General features: G+C 31.6%; 3 protein-coding genes and 1 long non-coding RNA gene across 5 annotated transcripts; 3 read left to right on the top strand and 1 right to left on the bottom strand.

Annotated features, from left to right (window-relative positions):
• The first annotated feature begins 3,015 nt into the window (after positions 1–3,015).
• On the top strand, positions 3,016–8,438 carry SVP (K-box region and MADS-box transcription factor family protein). The gene is made up of 8 exons (XM_012226266.4): positions 3,016–3,723; positions 6,351–6,429; positions 6,850–6,914; positions 6,989–7,088; positions 7,181–7,222; positions 7,755–7,796; positions 7,893–8,047; positions 8,270–8,438. Exons 1-8 carry the CDS (start codon positions 3,542–3,544, stop codon positions 8,286–8,288), a joined length of 684 nt encoding a protein of 227 aa, XP_012081656.1. The 5' UTR covers positions 3,016–3,541; the 3' UTR covers positions 8,289–8,438.
• Positions 8,439–8,805: 367 nt separating this feature from the next.
• On the top strand, positions 8,806–11,177 carry LOC105641679 (putative mannitol dehydrogenase). The gene is made up of 5 exons (XM_012226268.4): positions 8,806–9,320; positions 9,446–9,559; positions 9,688–10,201; positions 10,574–10,727; positions 10,855–11,177. Exons 1-5 carry the CDS (start codon positions 9,220–9,222, stop codon positions 11,058–11,060), a joined length of 1,089 nt encoding a protein of 362 aa, XP_012081658.1. The 5' UTR covers positions 8,806–9,219; the 3' UTR covers positions 11,061–11,177.
• Positions 11,178–11,519: 342 nt separating this feature from the next.
• Positions 11,520–14,929, top strand: LOC105641680 (guanosine nucleotide diphosphate dissociation inhibitor At5g09550). 2 transcript variants are annotated; one of them, XM_020682311.3, is made up of 14 exons: positions 11,520–11,562; positions 11,635–11,746; positions 11,968–12,030; positions 12,127–12,210; positions 12,631–12,738; positions 12,833–13,005; positions 13,092–13,203; positions 13,268–13,348; positions 13,443–13,505; positions 13,581–13,682; positions 13,788–13,912; positions 13,997–14,207; positions 14,392–14,466; positions 14,690–14,929. In XM_020682311.3, the coding sequence occupies exons 2-14, from the start codon at positions 11,660–11,662 to the stop codon at positions 14,753–14,755; spliced, it is 1,350 nt and encodes a 449-aa protein (XP_020537970.1). In that variant the 5' UTR covers positions 11,520–11,562; positions 11,635–11,659; the 3' UTR covers positions 14,756–14,929. The 2 variants fall into 2 exon arrangements, with proteins under 2 accessions (XP_020537970.1, XP_012081659.1); XM_012226269.4 differs by lacking the exon at positions 11,520–11,562 and having other exon boundaries at positions 11,570–11,746.
• Positions 13,641–14,734, bottom strand: LOC149497844 (uncharacterized). Its single transcript, XR_016320255.1, has 2 exons — positions 14,601–14,734; positions 13,641–14,508 (listed from the first exon to the last, which is right to left on the bottom strand). It is a non-coding gene; the product is annotated as an uncharacterized LOC149497844 (long non-coding RNA).
• Positions 14,930–15,851: the final 922 nt, after the last annotated feature.

The raw sequence follows: 15,851 nt of genomic DNA, 5'->3' as shown, positions 1-15,851 counted from the left end.
ACAAAAATATATAATTCTAGTTTTTTTTTCAGTTTCTTAAATATTATTTTCTTTTAAGTCAAACAGATTTATGATAGAAGTGAAAAAATAATAAGAAAATTAAAAATGCTTATCAATAGGTTATTTATTTATTGCAAGGGAGGTATAAATCTCTTACTAAATTAAAATGATAGTAGTTACAAATTATTCAGTAAAGGAAAAGAAAATAATATATTGTTATTAAAAATAAAATTCTTTCAAAACTCAAGTGACAAAAAATCATTTTAAACGTATATAAATATCTAAATATATCAATAAAATATTATACATTTTTTAAAATTAAAATTTGAGACCTCTCACTCCTCAATTATATGAAAAGACAATTAGATCACATATTATTTGTTTAAAAAATAATTTTATAAATATATTAAATTACTAAATGTAATTTTCTAATTATTAAACTGTCTTTCCGTTAAAAAATAGAGACTTTTTTTCGTTACATGAGGTTAAAAAGTAATGTTTCTTGATAAACGTATATTTTGAAATGACAAAAAACCCTTAATAAAATTTAAAACCTAAATATGGAAAAGGCGATAAAAATTATTTTTGTTTCTCTTCGTATTTTCTTCGTGCTATTCTTAAATCTCACGTGAAGAGTAAAAAATTATCATGCTTTTATAGCTAAATCTATGAAAAATATTCAATTTTCATGAAAATCCACCTCTTAAACCTCATGTTAATAGGTTTACTAGAGAATTATTTTTACAACTGAAGCTATATGTTGGATCTCAATTCCACCGCGGCCGTGGGTTCAAAGAATCCAAGACTACTTGCGCTATTAATGATGTTGCTGCGATTCTAGAGTAGATCTGCAGAAAGACCTGAGTTAAAGTAGATCAAGGAATGAACTATGCTAGTTTGCGGGTCATAGCGGGTCGGTCGGGTGTGAGTTCGAGAAGGAGGAAGTGAATAATGAAGATGGAGCTTTTGATTCTTTATTGGGTAGAGACAACAGTGAGATAGGTACCAGGTGAGTTAAAGAAGAGCTTGTGGTGTTTAATCCAAGTTTGTGATTGCGTATGCCATGTGATCATGGTGATGGTGATGATCACCATCATGAAATTGCATGTTTGTTAATATCATTGAATTACAAAATCAGTGGATCTTTGCCAAAAATAGATTAATAACAAATGACGCATGGATTATGTATCTATGGTGGATGCCTATTTGCCATGAGTTCAAACCCCTGCTATCCCTTATTATTTAATTTTGACGGATAAAGTCGCCTTTAAATGAATTTTTTAATACTCAACATTTCAAAATAAAAATCGTTTTAAAGTAATTATTTTATTTTAAATATTCTAAAGAGTAATAAATGATATTTTTTAATATTATCTTATTTATATTAGATATAACAATTATCTTCACAAGGTACTTTTAGTTTTGAGATAATTACCCTTACTTTTGTTATAATTTATGAAAATTTATTGCTCATTTAACGCTCATGCAAAAACTTTAAACTACTTATATTATCTTTCTTATAGTCGGTTCTATATCTTTGTTCATAAATTTATTATGATTAGGAAAACGTTAAGGAAAAAGTACAGTAGGATCCTTGTGGATTGTAAAATATAATTAGTCTTCTCTGTCTTTTTCAAAATAAACTAAAACATTTTTATAGTTTACTTTCGTAAGACTATAAAATTCTTTGGTCCAATTTTTGTATTTTTTTTTTGTTAAGTACCTTATGAAATAATGAAAAATATCCGTTTTATTTTTAAAAAACATAGGGATAGACTATTTGTATCAAACCATAGGGACTGTACTGTATTTTTTTGTATAATTTTTTAGTATCTCTCATTTGACATCTATATTTTCTTATTGACTTAACAAAAAGAATGCATAAAATAGACAGAAAAATCTAGTAATATAATGGAAACAAAACATAAGAATAAATTGATAAATTTTAAAAAAGACAAGTACGAACTAATTATATTCCGCAAATCACATGGATTGTAATATAAATTTTCCAAACGCTAAGAGTTTTGAAATCAATACTAACATTTTAGCGTTAGGTCAAGTAAAAAAAATTGTGGGGATGAAAAAGTAAAAAATAAAATTTATTCAAATGATTTTTTTTTGGAAATAATAGTTTTTGAATAAATATATAAATTTATACTTGTATGTTATGTGAAAAATTTTATGAGACCCAGTGGCGAAATAAAAAAAAAAAAGAAAATTTTGGAGGGGTGGATTTTTTTTTTTAAATTTAAGGGATGAAATAAAAAAACAATATTTTATAAGTAAAATGTAACATTTTCAACATTTTCTTTTGCAAAACAATTCAATTTTTCAAAATTTTAAAACTATATTTGAAAATTTTTAAAGCTAGTACTTTAAAAGTTATAATAATAATAAATATTTTACATGTAAAAGTAAAAAATTTAAAATTGCTAATCTGATGTTATTAATATAAAAATATTTAAAATACTATCAAAATTCATAATTATAAAAATATAATAAGTTTTTTCACAAAATTTAAAAACATTAAAGTTTTTTTAAAAATAAAAAATTTATGTTAATTTATGTATTTATCACATTTTCTTTTGGGACCATGGGTCACAATCCCTTTTGAGTTTTGTGGGTACTTTCAGTATTTGTCATTAATATGAGAGAACTGTATCAACATATAATGGTATATCCTTTTACATTGTACATTTATTGTACTTTATTAATTGAATCCATATCCATTCATTTGATTTGACCATTTGCATAGCAAAGCCAATATAAAATACTAAAAATTAGGTTATAAGATAAATCAATACTTATGCAAACTTTTTTTTTTTTTATATTTTTTGAAAAAGGAACAACTAAAGGCACTCCTCTAAATTTAAAAAATATCACACATTTACCCATTTTACAAAAAGTTTATTCAAATGCACCCTTTAACCTTTTACAGGACGTAAAGCTCGAGAGGTAAAAAAGAGAACATTCCTTGTTGCACTACAAAAGGACTTTATTTTTTTATTACCCATTTTTCTGTTTCCCTCAAACTCACATTTTCTTCCTTCCTTTCTTATTGGTAGCTTTTTCTCATTTTTCTGCAACTTTCTCTTTCAATGACAAAAAACAAATAAAAGTGCACCGAAACCAACACCCCCAAACTGGCAAGTGCAAAGTCAGGCGTCAACCAATCCCATTCTCTTCTTCTCTTTCTGTTTCTTGAACCCTAATAATCAGTGAAGTTTCTCTCTTTTTCTATGTTCTTGTGTTTGGATCTGAAAAAAAATTTGTCTAAATGCTTTCTCTTTCCTTTAACTAGGGTTTTGTATCAGATTCCCCTCTAAATTTGGCAAAACGCCGCCACTATCACACTCTCTCTCTCTCTTGCTTTTTTGTGGTTAATTAATTATACCCATTTCTGTTTCTGCTCTTAGTATGCTGGTTTATTCCCTGCGCGATAAGTTAAGAGGAGGAAGGTTTAGTTTTCTTTCGTTTTTTCTTTTTTTTGTTTCTGGGTCCTTTTATTTTCTTTCTTGTTTTAGCTAAACAAAAGGAAAATATGGCGAGAGAGAAGATTCAGATCAAGAAGATCCATAACGCTACCGCTAGACAAGTCACGTTTTCCAAACGCAGAAGAGGCCTTTTTAAGAAAGCTGAAGAGCTTTCTGTTCTTTGCGACGCTGATGTTGCTCTTATTATCTTTTCCGCTACTGGCAAGATGTTTGATTATTGCAGCTCCAGGTCTTTCTCTATCTTCTTTCCTTCTCTACGGCTCTACCTCACTTGGGGTTACAGCCTTACCGGAGAATGGCGGTTTTTTTTCCTTCTCTCCTCTGCTGTGTGATAATTGATAAAAGTTCTTGAAAATATAAAAAAAAAAATGAAAGGTTTTGTACAGGGAAATAACATGGGTTTTGTTGTGGATATAAATGGATTCTCGCGAATTGATAATGTGTGATTTAGACTACTAAAAAGGATCTATTTTTTTATTGTGCAAGGCTTGTATCATCGCGTCAGTCAGTCTTTGCTATTTGGTTAATGTAATTAATATTACTGCATATAATTAAAAAAAAATACTAATAACTTAATTTTTCTACTGTTACTCAATATGGGGATATCGTGAATCTTATATCTTTCATGAAATATAGCTTCATTTTCTTAGGGCTTCTTGGCCTTCTTATGGGCTGTTTTTTCTCTTATATCTTCTGTTTTTTTAACCATAAAAGGATGCTTGTTATAAGGTTATGGACTTATGGTCCCTTTTTCTTTAAGTTCTGTGGGATAAGACAGAGTTGATAGGATGGGTAGCTTGGTATGTAAAAAAAATCCTGTCAAATATTTATAGAGAAAACAAAGGTCTGTATTTTAAACAATTCATTGAAAAAGCTGCAACTAGGAGGCATGGGTTGGTTTGTTAACTATTATAGTTTGTTAATGGCAGCGAGAATTAGGGAAAGTAGATAGCATATCGAATATCCGACCCCAACTAGTTTGGCACTAAGGCTTAGTTGTTGTTGTCGTAGATAGCATTTTGGTTGTCAAGTTAGGTTTGAAATGGTAATTGTTTCGTATTTTGCTACATATGATATTTTTGAGTAAAGACTAAATGAAGTAGATGAAACTCCAAAAAAGATAGGATAGAGAAGCCTGGATCTTGTAACGTGTTTTGTTGTATTTTTCTTGTTTGTTCTTTTTCTTGTTTCCTGTTTCTTTTTCTTTCTTGGTAGTGGTCCCTAAATAGCTCAAGTTGGAAAAATGGCAATGGAGGATGTTCATTGTATTGTAATACGACACTTTAATGCGTGCTAGACAATCTTTTAATGATTAAGGCAATTGGTACGACTATTATTGGCATGCTTACCTATTGAATGCTGCTTTTAGTTACAAGCATTAGAATTATAAATGCGTGTTTGAAGATTGATATGCTGCATATGTGCACCTTTCATTGTAGGGAATCGTGTTGAAAAATGCTTTTTTTGGGGAATTTAGAAGGGAAGTAGTGAGTTTATTTGAAACTAATAGCAAATTAGGATAAACATGTTTATTTATATATTGCGAAGCAATAGATCGAGGACCACTGCTATAGTATCATGTGCAAGTTTACTTGCATGCTGGCTATTTGGTGGACTCATAAAGATTACATATATGGCTTACGTTTTTGTAAATGGTTGGCCTTGCACAGCAACTTCGTGTTATTACTTTCATTGTTTGCCTTTCTTTTCTTTTTCTTTTTTTAAAGAATAAGTTTTTAGATATGATGAAATTCATTGATAGTGTTCTTTAGCTCTTCTTTTATCTTATCTTCTTCTCATTAGTGTTTGGGCATACGTCGATATTATGGATTTACTCTTTAGTTGACTGACCGATTATGTACTACTTAACATTGGACACGTAGGAACCCGGGTTTATAGGAATATTTTGGTCTGTTCAAAATATATATGAGTATTTGCAAGGGCATATTGTGAAGTTTATAAAGGGTACCCACGCATATATATGTTTCTCTTATGCTGTGGCCAATTATTTGGTACCCATGCAAGGAACAAACTTATTGTCAATTTGGCAACTGAGGAAATATTAGTGGTGTGGTAATATAGATAGAACAATGGAATAAAAAGATTTCAATCATTTCCAAAAGACCAAAAGATATGCGATTTAAGATATTGTTCTAGTATCCATGTGTTGTAAGTTTATAATTTCAGGTTCTAATAATATTGCCAAGCTCATTGTCTAAAATTTGGTTTGCAAGTCTGGATGGTTATTATTGATTAATTGAATCAACTTGTATTTATGGTTTATCTCCCAGAATTGATTCTGTTTTGTAAAATGAGTTTTTCATATTAGGGCAGGATGATTTTATAAAGCTACTGTTTACTTTATTGCAATAATTTCATGCCCCATTAGGGAATGCTTCATAACCTGGCACCAGCAAACACTTCATTCTGTTTCTTTCACCAAAAAGTTTCAATTCTTGTTCAAGACCAGACATTGTTACATTATAATTTCGATATTCCCTTTCTTTTATTTACATGCATATTATTTGCTTTCTTCAATTGTTGATGCAAATCTTGAATTAACAGAAAGAACATGAATGATTACTGTATTTGGTCATTTGTTACAAGAGAAATCAACTATAGTTTTGCAATTCCATTTTTTAGGCTCTTTTGGGACTAGTAGGTGCGAGTTTTGTTGTGAAGTTTTTCTTTTTCATCTTTTTGGATAGCCAAATGAATTAGAGAAATCTCATCCCTTGTTTTTTCCTCTTTTATGGTTGTATCGTTTAACGATATAGGGACCTTAATTTCTATTGATTCTTAGAATAACTGATCAAAATCAATGAAGCGACTTTAAAGTTTTTTTATCTTCTGAAGCATGAAGGAATTACTAGAAAGGCATAACTTGCATTCAAAGAATCTTGAGAAGCTGGAACAACCATCTCTTGAGTTGCAGGTGGGTTCTTTTCTCTATGGATATAATATTTTTTCCCTTACCTTCATGGGATAATCAACTTAGAATGTTATAGTTAGTGTTATATCTCATTAAATCCAATGTTGTATGGATCACTAGTTTTGTCAAAATTCTATGAACAACTTACATCTCAAGTGAAATGCAACATTTTATGCTCTAGTTTCAAGTCAATCCATTGAATTTTTTTATTATTTCCAAATCTTGGTAATGTTTTGTGCCATTTACTTCTTGACTTTTATCATACTAATCATGGATTAAGAAAATGATACAATCCCTATTTTTCTGCTGAGCTCTATAATCTCTGTAAGCAAACATTTGAATATTTGTTAGGCTATTCCATTTTGTATTTTTCTCTTCGTCCATCTTGGCTTGCTAAATGAGTGAAAATATTTGTATTTTTAGCTAGTAGAGAACACTAATCACTCCAGGTTGAGCAAGGAGATTACAGAGAAAAGCCATCAACTGAGGTATGAGTATTGATTTGTTTGTAAGTTTCTAATAATTGCGTGTATCTCAATATGTTAAATTTTATGTAACATAGGCAAATGAGGGGAGAAGAGCTTCAAGGATTAAATATAGAAGAGTTGCAGCGGCTAGAGAAGTCTCTTGAAGCTGGACTAAGTCGTGTTATAGAAAAGAAGGTCTTCTACAAACACTTTTTTTTTTTGTGAGCTTGGGTTGGTCACTTGGTTATGAATACTGTATGTTAATATTACTTATTTGTTGATATCAGGGAGAAAAAATAATGAAAGAAATTGACGAACTTCAGAGAAAGGTGAGTTGTGAAACGTACCAGTCCTTTGATTGACCTAGACTCTTTACGTATTATTTACGTATTATTTCCGCATGCAATGTTGCCCAATACCTAAGAATACCATGACTCAACCATGATATTTGTGGATTTATATCTATGCGGATTTTTTGTCCAAATCTGGTAATTAAATTTGCTTTTCCGTATGTAATTAAATTCTTAAAGCTAGCATACTATAACACAAGTTATCAAATCGTCACAAAAATTATACAAAAGGATTTTTATTTTGTTGCAGTTTTATTTTGCGACATATAGTTGCATTGAATGGATTAAGGTTGTTAATGGTGTTGTATCTTGGTCCATTTCCTCTCTGCATACCAGTTTTAGGTATATGATTGAAATAAAAGAATCAATTTATCTGCAAAAGGATATTTTAAAGAACTTAATTTGTCTATGAACACAATTCACAAAGTTTAATCACACAAGTAGCGAGAAAATGATGTTTTGATATTCTCGCTTCGGAAACCTACCTTATTTTTCCTTTTGGCACAAGTAGGGAATGCAATTAATGGAAGAGAACGAGCGACTAAGACAGCAAGTAAGACCTCTCTCTCTCTCTCTCTCTCTCTCTCTCTCCTATAATCTTTCCACTTTTGAGTGTTGGATTATGGCAACATTTAATGTTCGACTGAAGGTCGTGGAGATGTCTAATGGCGGAAAGCAGACTGCTGCAGATTCAGAAATTGTAGTTTATGAAGAAGGGCAGTCATCAGAGTCGGTGACCAATGTCTGCAACTCGAATGGTGCACCACACGACTATGAAAGCTCTGATACGTCCCTCAAGTTGGGGTTAGTGTCTCATAATTTTCCATATAATACTAGCTTAGTTACTTTAATCATACTGATTATTATTTCCCTAACACGATTTTAACGGGAAAGGCATCATCATCATAGCAACCACTAAAAATGGTGGTTGAAAGTTTTCTTCTTTTGTTTACGATGATGGTTGTTATCTCTAACATTATTTCTAAAAATATATTCTTATGTCTTGTATTTTTACATTTTTGGTAGGTTGCCATACTCTGGATAAATGGGGAGAGCTGGAAGGAGAATGTTTTAGCATCCAATGAGTGCAAAACCATGGTTTGAAGTTGGAAGTGACTGACTCTGTTTGTATAATTTGTTTAACTTTAACCCAGTGCTGCCTTGCAATCCATGAATCCATTTAAGTACTTGTATACTTTGTTATTGCAAAAGTCCCAGTTTATATTATATATATATATATATATATATATATATATATATATATTTCATGGATCCAAATCTGGAACCATCTGCAAGTTTTAGAGGGTTGCGGTCCATAGGAAAAAGGATCACAGCAAGACATAAGAATATATTTAGCTATGCTCTTATTTATGTTGAATAGGTAGACGTCATCACTGATTGAAATCAAATTGAGATCGAATCGGCATCCAACCATGGTTAATGATTTCAGTTTTAAATCATAATCGAAATAAATAATTCAAACCGAAGGTTCTGGTTCAAAAATAGACAGTTTTAGATTTAGATTTTCATGCTTTTATTTCGATGGTTAATATTTTATTAATTTTTCTTTAGTGAATAGTTATAAATAATCTGTTTGAACTAAAAAGTTATTTTTAATTGGTTTGTTATATGGGTTATAAAAGGAAAACATGGAAAAAAATAGCATAAGCAAATTTAAATTAAAGAATTGAAGTCTGGACATGGAACTCTTATAAATGTAAAATAAAGCGTCAAAGTAAAGCATCTCTTTTTTTAGGAAAATCAATTGTCTTTGGTCAGCTAATATGTAATAACACCATATAGAAGAGCTCAGCAAAGACGTCACGTCCGTAGGCAAATAAGAAATTTGCAAGTTCCAGTCACCACTATATATATGCAAAGCTCGCATATCCCTTAGCCCATCACCAAACCATTTAAAAGCTTACTGCTTTTAACTCTCTGCAAACTCTTTGCTATTTTAGTTTATCATAAAAAAAATGGTAGCCAAATTGCCAGAGGAAGAGCATCCTAACCAATCCTTTGGATGGGCAGCAAGAGACCAAACTGGCCATCTCTCTCCCTTCAAATTCTCCAGAAGGTTGTTCTTCTTACTCCATAATTCTGTTATTAATTAATTTTAAATCATACAATTAAAACCCATAAAACCAAAAGTTTGTGAACAGTAATTGTATTTGTGTTCTGGCGTTTAATTATGCAATGCAGGGCAACAGGAGAGAAAGATGTAGCTTTTAAAGTCCTATATTGTGGGATGTGCCACTCTGATCTTCACATGGTCAAGAATGAATGGGGCTTTTCTACTTACCCTCTTGTCCCTGGGTAATTAAATTCTTCTTCTCTCATATATGTTTTTGTTAATTAGTCACTAATGAAACTCAAATATCATATTATTTTTACATTAGGGCTAAACGTTTGAAGGTTACCTGAGCTTTACTATAAAAATGCAGGCATGAGATTGTGGGAGTGGTGACAGTGGTGGGAAGCAAGGTAGAGAAGTTCAAGGTAGGAGACAAGGTAGGTGTAGGTTGCATGGTAGGATCATGTCGCTCCTGTGATAACTGCACAAACAATCTTGAAAATTACTGTCCAGAAATGATACTTACATATGGTGCTAAGTATTACGACGGAACAACCACCTACGGCGGTTACTCTGACTCAATGGTCGTCGACGAGCACTTCGTTGTTCGTATTCCAGATGTGTTGCCTCTCGATGCTGCTGCCCCTCTCCTCTGTGCTGGGATTACGGTGTATAGCCCATTAAGATATTATGGGCTCGACAAGCCTGGGATGCATGTGGGTGTTGTTGGGCTTGGTGGGCTTGGTCACATGGCTGTCAAATTTGCTAAGGCTATGGGGGTTAAAGTCACAGTCATTAGCACCTCACCTGCTAAGAAGCAGGAAGCTGTTGACCGTCTTGGTGCCGACTCATTTTTGGTCAGCCGGGACCAAGATGAAATCAAGGTATTTAAATAAATTGCGTTTCTAATTTGGGAAACACTTACCAAAGTCTGGATATATGTTTGGATCCAAACGAAGATATTTCTGATTTATATCTGATTTATACACAGAAGGAAAAATAACAACATAGTAATATTTTTTGAAAACATATATTTTTAATTGATTTAATGTATGAGACCATCCACATACTAGTTATAGGTAATAAATTTTCTTCTAAACGAAAGATAAATGATTCGGTGTATAAAATATTTTATATTTATAGGCTTTAGAAAGAATTAATACATACAATCTGTGTATTTTTTTTTTTTTATCTTTAAAGAAAATCTATTTTCGTAACTTAAAGCTGTTTAATATTGATAATATTTTGTTTTATAGGCTGCTATGGGCACAATGGATGGAATTATTGACACAGTGTCTGCAATGCATCCTCTCTTGCCTTTGATTGGTCTGTTAAAGTCTAGTGGAAAGTTAGTATTGGTTGGTGCCCCAGAGAAGCCACTCGAGCTACCAGTATTTCCTTTGCTAATGGGTAATTAGCAATTAGTCCTTAAATATGCCATACTAATTACTAATTAGTGTATATTTATTTCACTTTTCTCAATCATTAGTCATTCTGGATTATTATTATTATTATTATTATTATTTATTGTCATTAGGGAGGAAGCTAGTGGGTGGAAGTGGCATTGGAGGAATGAAAGAGACGCAAGAAATGGTAGATTTTGCAGCAAAAAATGGAATCACACCAGACATTGAGGTTATCCCAATTGAATATGTGAACACTGCAATGGATCGCATGTTGAAAGCTGATGTTAGATACCGATTTGTCATAGACATTGCCAACACAATTATGTCTACTCAGTGATTTTTGCAAGCAGATAATTATTATTCATTTGAAGTAGAAGTTTCAGGATTTATCATCACTTATCATATGTGATGTGAGGACCAACAAGTAATAAAATTGAATTGCTTTTTCTTTTTCTTTTTTTTCTTTTTTTTTTTAAGTTTTTTTATCATTATGAATCATGTGATGTGAGAAGCATTAAGCAATAAAAATTGGATTGCCCTTTTTTTTTTTTCAAAATTCTTATTTACTTCAAAAATTACACGCACAATTTATATAATATTATTACAGATTTAATATGTGTTAATATGATTTATAATATTTAGAGGAAACTTTACTTAACAAGAGGAACTTACTTAAACCGTTGGCTGATCCGTTAATCAATCTTTGACAGTGTTACGAACAAAACTTTAGGAAGGAAAGCACACGTAGCCTAAACCACGTGTAGAGTAATATTAACAGATTTAACCGAAAAGAAGGGACTTCCCGCTATAGACCTGCTCTCCTTTTCTCTCCTCTCTATGTAAGTTGCTTAAACAGGATTTCTTATTTCCATTTCATCTCTTTCACTTCAATCTCTCTCTATTTCTTTTAGGATTTCATCTTCCATTAATTGATCCATGGATGAAGAATACGACGTCATAGTACTCGGAACAGGTCTCAAAGAATGCATCCTCAGCGGTTTGCTCTCCGTCGATGGACTCAAAGTAATGTGCAAATTATCGACCCATTTGATTTCATATCTATCACTCTGATATTGATTTTTGTTCTTAAGTAATGTGTAAGCCATCCAACATTAGATCTCTAAACACAGATGTTGATTATTTATTAATTGGTTAAATCTTAATTTAATTTCAAATTTATCCAAAAATTACATAATATATATGTTTTAGGTTATTTATAGATGTTTGATATGTTTATGACAAAGGTACTGCATATGGATAGAAATGATTATTATGGAGGAGAGTCCACTTCCCTTAATCTAAACCAGGTGATTATTTATCTATTTTCTATGTAAAATATTTTTTAAAAAGATTGAAAAATCAGTTTCAATTGAATTCACATCAACACACGTTTGGTTTTGTAGCTCTGGAAGCGATTTAGGGGCGGCGATAAGCCTCCGGAATCCTTGGGCGCAAGCAGAGACTATAATGTTGACATGATACCTAAGGTATGGAAAAAAAGAAAATTTTGATTTTGATGCATTATAAATTTGCAATGATATTGAGATGAATGTATGGTAACAGAAGATTGAACAATATTAGAATGCAACAAAAGGTACAAGTAGTGATGTTTGGGATAAAATAAGAGAAAAACTTATGAGATTGTTTGGCCATGTCCTATGTATTGTAGCTCTGATTTGTAAGTATGGTACATTAATAGTGGACGGTGTTAAGAGTGAAGATGTAGACTTATGACCACTATGGAGGGCATTTATCTCAAAAAACCTACTGCTTCTTGGTATTAATTGCAGACTTAATTAATTAAACAAAGAGGAAACGAAGGATTCATATAGTTGAGATTAACACTTAGTTATTGTTGGTGTTATATATATGCATCTTAATGATAGTTATTCCATGTGATTCAACAGTTCATGATGGCAAATGGAGCGTTGGTTCGCATTCTCATTCACACTGACGTCACCAAATATCTGAATTTCAAGGCTGTGGATGGTAGTTTTGTGTACAACAAAGGAAAGGTTTTTCATCTACAGCTTGAGTTAATTACTACATTCTGTATAATAGTACAACATTTATCGCCTTGCTGTACATAGAATTGATTATGATTTGCAGATACACAAAGTACCAGCAAATGATGTGGAGGCATTAAAATCCCCACTTATGGGATTGTTTGAGAAACGTCGTGCTAGAAAATTTTTCATTTATGTTCAAGATTATGATGAGAATGATCCAAAGTCTCATGAAGGGCTTGACCTTACCAAGGTTAAAGCTAGAGATGTTATATCGTAATATCTCTACTACTTACCTCTCCATTTATCTGATTTTTTTTTGTTTTCTAAAAAAGTAGTAGTTATATTCTTGTTTGATGTAGGAAATATGGACTTGAAGATAATACCGTTGACTTCATAGGGCATGCATTGGCACTTTATGTCGAAGATAGTTTCTTGGACGAGCCTGCACTGGATTTTGTGAACAGGATGAAGGTAATAACTCTCCCCACTTCACCTTCTTTCCTGTTTTTACTTATTTCTTCTGTTGCCTTGATAGCTATATGCAGAGTCTTTAGCTCGTTTCCGAGGAGGATCTCCATATATTTATCCTCTTTATGGATTAGGAGAGCTACCCCAGGTATGTCTTCATATTACTTTGAAATCATATATATATAGAGAGGATTCATTCTAGTGCTCTAGTGATTAATTATTGTAGTTATAAATTTCGACAGGCGTTTGCTCGTTTGAGTGCTGTTTATGGTGGCACCTACATGCTTTGTAAGCCGGAATGCAAGGTAATGCTTCTAATTTTGTATGATTTTGCCTCGTTTTGTATTTTACTGAATCCAAACTGGACCTCATGTTGGCAGGTAGAGTTTGATGCAGATGGAAAGGCTTATGGAGTTACATCAGAAGGAGAAACTGCAAAATGCAAAAAGGTCGTATGTGATCCTTCATATTTGCCTGAAAAGGTAATTCTTTGAATATTAAAGATTACATCACCTTAGATTACCAAAACAATGTAAAAAATGATAAGGAGTTCTACTCTTCCACTATGTCTTTGATCCTGCTTTCAGGTGAAGAAGATTGGGAAAGTAGCTCGTGCTATATGTATTATGAGTCATCCGATCCCACATACGAGTGATTCTCACTCGGTTCAGGTTATTCTTCCTCAGAAACAACTCAAGCGAAAATCAGACATGTATGTCTTCTTTCTTTCGTGTACCTCAAAGCTATTTTTAAGTCTGGACATCTGATCATACATTGCTTCATCCCTACTTCATAGGTATCTATTTTGCTGCTCCTATACTCACAATGTAGCTCCAAAAGGGAAATACATTGCTTTTGTTACAACAGAAGCAGAGACTGATGATCCTGAAACAGAATTGAAGCCAGGCATAGATCTCCTTGGATCGGTAGATGAAATATTCTTTGACACTTATGACAGATTCAAGCCTACTAACCAGCACGATGTGGACAACTGTTTCATATCCACAGTGAGTGTACATATATATATATATATATATATATATATATATATATAAACACAACTTCATTTCTTTGTTCACTTATTTCATAGCTAAACAGATTTTATAATATATCTGAGAAATAATCTCAACAGAAAACAATTACAATTTCATGGTGTTATTGCATGCTGATGTAATTGAAATATCCCTGCAGAGTTATGATGCAACCACACACTTCGAGACTACTGTGGAGGATGTGATTGCCATGTACAGCAAGATAACTGGAAAGGTATTTTTTGTTTCTGATAGACTACTGGTCTTTTTGCCCTCACTGAATAAGGATAAATATTACTAAGTCTAAAATATGTAATTAAGATATAAAGATGAAATAAACAGTCTAAAATCAGTTGGTTTCGGTTCTACCTTTCTTATAATTGGAACCGGAGATTCTGAAACCGTGTCCACGACTAATTGAATGCCAAGGTGACTAATCAGTTTGTGCTATGTATCAGAAACTTGACCTGAAAGTGGATCTGAGTGCTGCTAGTGCAAGTTCTGAAGCCGAAGGCCAAGAATAAGAATGAAGTCATGTGATGGGGCCCTCACAGACTGAATGATAAACAGCTGCAAGAACTCTTGGTGCTACATTTTTTTTTCCGTTAAATTGTTTTGTGGATTTCCATTGTGGATAAAACTATTTTGTAGAGAATTTAAATTTTCCTTATTATACAGAAACTATTTTAGCCATTAAATTTAAATTATTTAAATATAAACAGTTAGATATAAAACTAATCAAATGACTAGTTACCTGTTCTATAGGTTAACATAAGAATGTTGAATCTGTTTTTTTTTTTGTTTTTTTAATACATCTATAACTCTATTATATTATCCCCCCAAAAAAAGTGTTGGTCTTGTAACCCAAAACATATTATATGAAATTAGTATCACTAATTGAATGATTAAAAAAATATATCAACATTAAATTAATTTGCTGTTAAAAAAATTAAGAATACAAAAGGCAATGCTAGTGAAAAAAAAAAGAACGATAACAAATTATTGATAACTTGTTAGTAAAAGCTTTTCATCGTAGGCAATTAATTGTTTTAGCAGAGATTTTATATTCTTTTGCGAATGCACCGTCAAGTTTTGTTCTATATGGCTACAGAATTTGTGCTTTTTGATTGTTAGAAACAGAAAAGAGAGGATAAAAACACTATGGGGTGAGCTTGGATCCAACGCTACTTTATCTTCAGTCACATATTCTCCCAACTGAGCTATCCCCCTTTGATGTTAATTAGATTGACTTAGTAACAATTGACCACAAAAGCCAAAGTTTCATCTAATTGTTCTAAATATGATAAAATTTTTGTAAAATAATAAAAAGTTAATTAGTAAAAAATGTTAACATTGGATAGCTCTAGAAATTGGTAGAAATCATTATATATATATATATATATATATATATATATATATATATATATATATAAAGGAGAATCATTGATTTTTATTGGGTGTTGACGTGACAAAATGAGTATGTGTATTTAATTAATTTAAGACAAAAATTGTAAATTTTTGAAGAAAAATTTTATTTTTCATTAAAAAAAATCTTTCGGTTTTTTATTTTTTTTATTAATTTTTTATGAGTTTGTTGACCATTGCATCATTTTAAGTATT

The sequence above is a fragment of the Jatropha curcas genome, chromosome 3, assembly GCF_041381405.1.
Source record: "Jatropha curcas cultivar XTBG-Jc1 chromosome 3, XTBG_Jcur_1.0, whole genome shotgun sequence".
NCBI classification, from domain to species: domain Eukaryota; kingdom Viridiplantae; phylum Streptophyta; class Magnoliopsida; order Malpighiales; family Euphorbiaceae; genus Jatropha; species Jatropha curcas.
The sequence above is the reverse complement of the archived record's forward strand: the minus strand, read 5'-3'. Positions and strand labels throughout refer to the sequence as shown.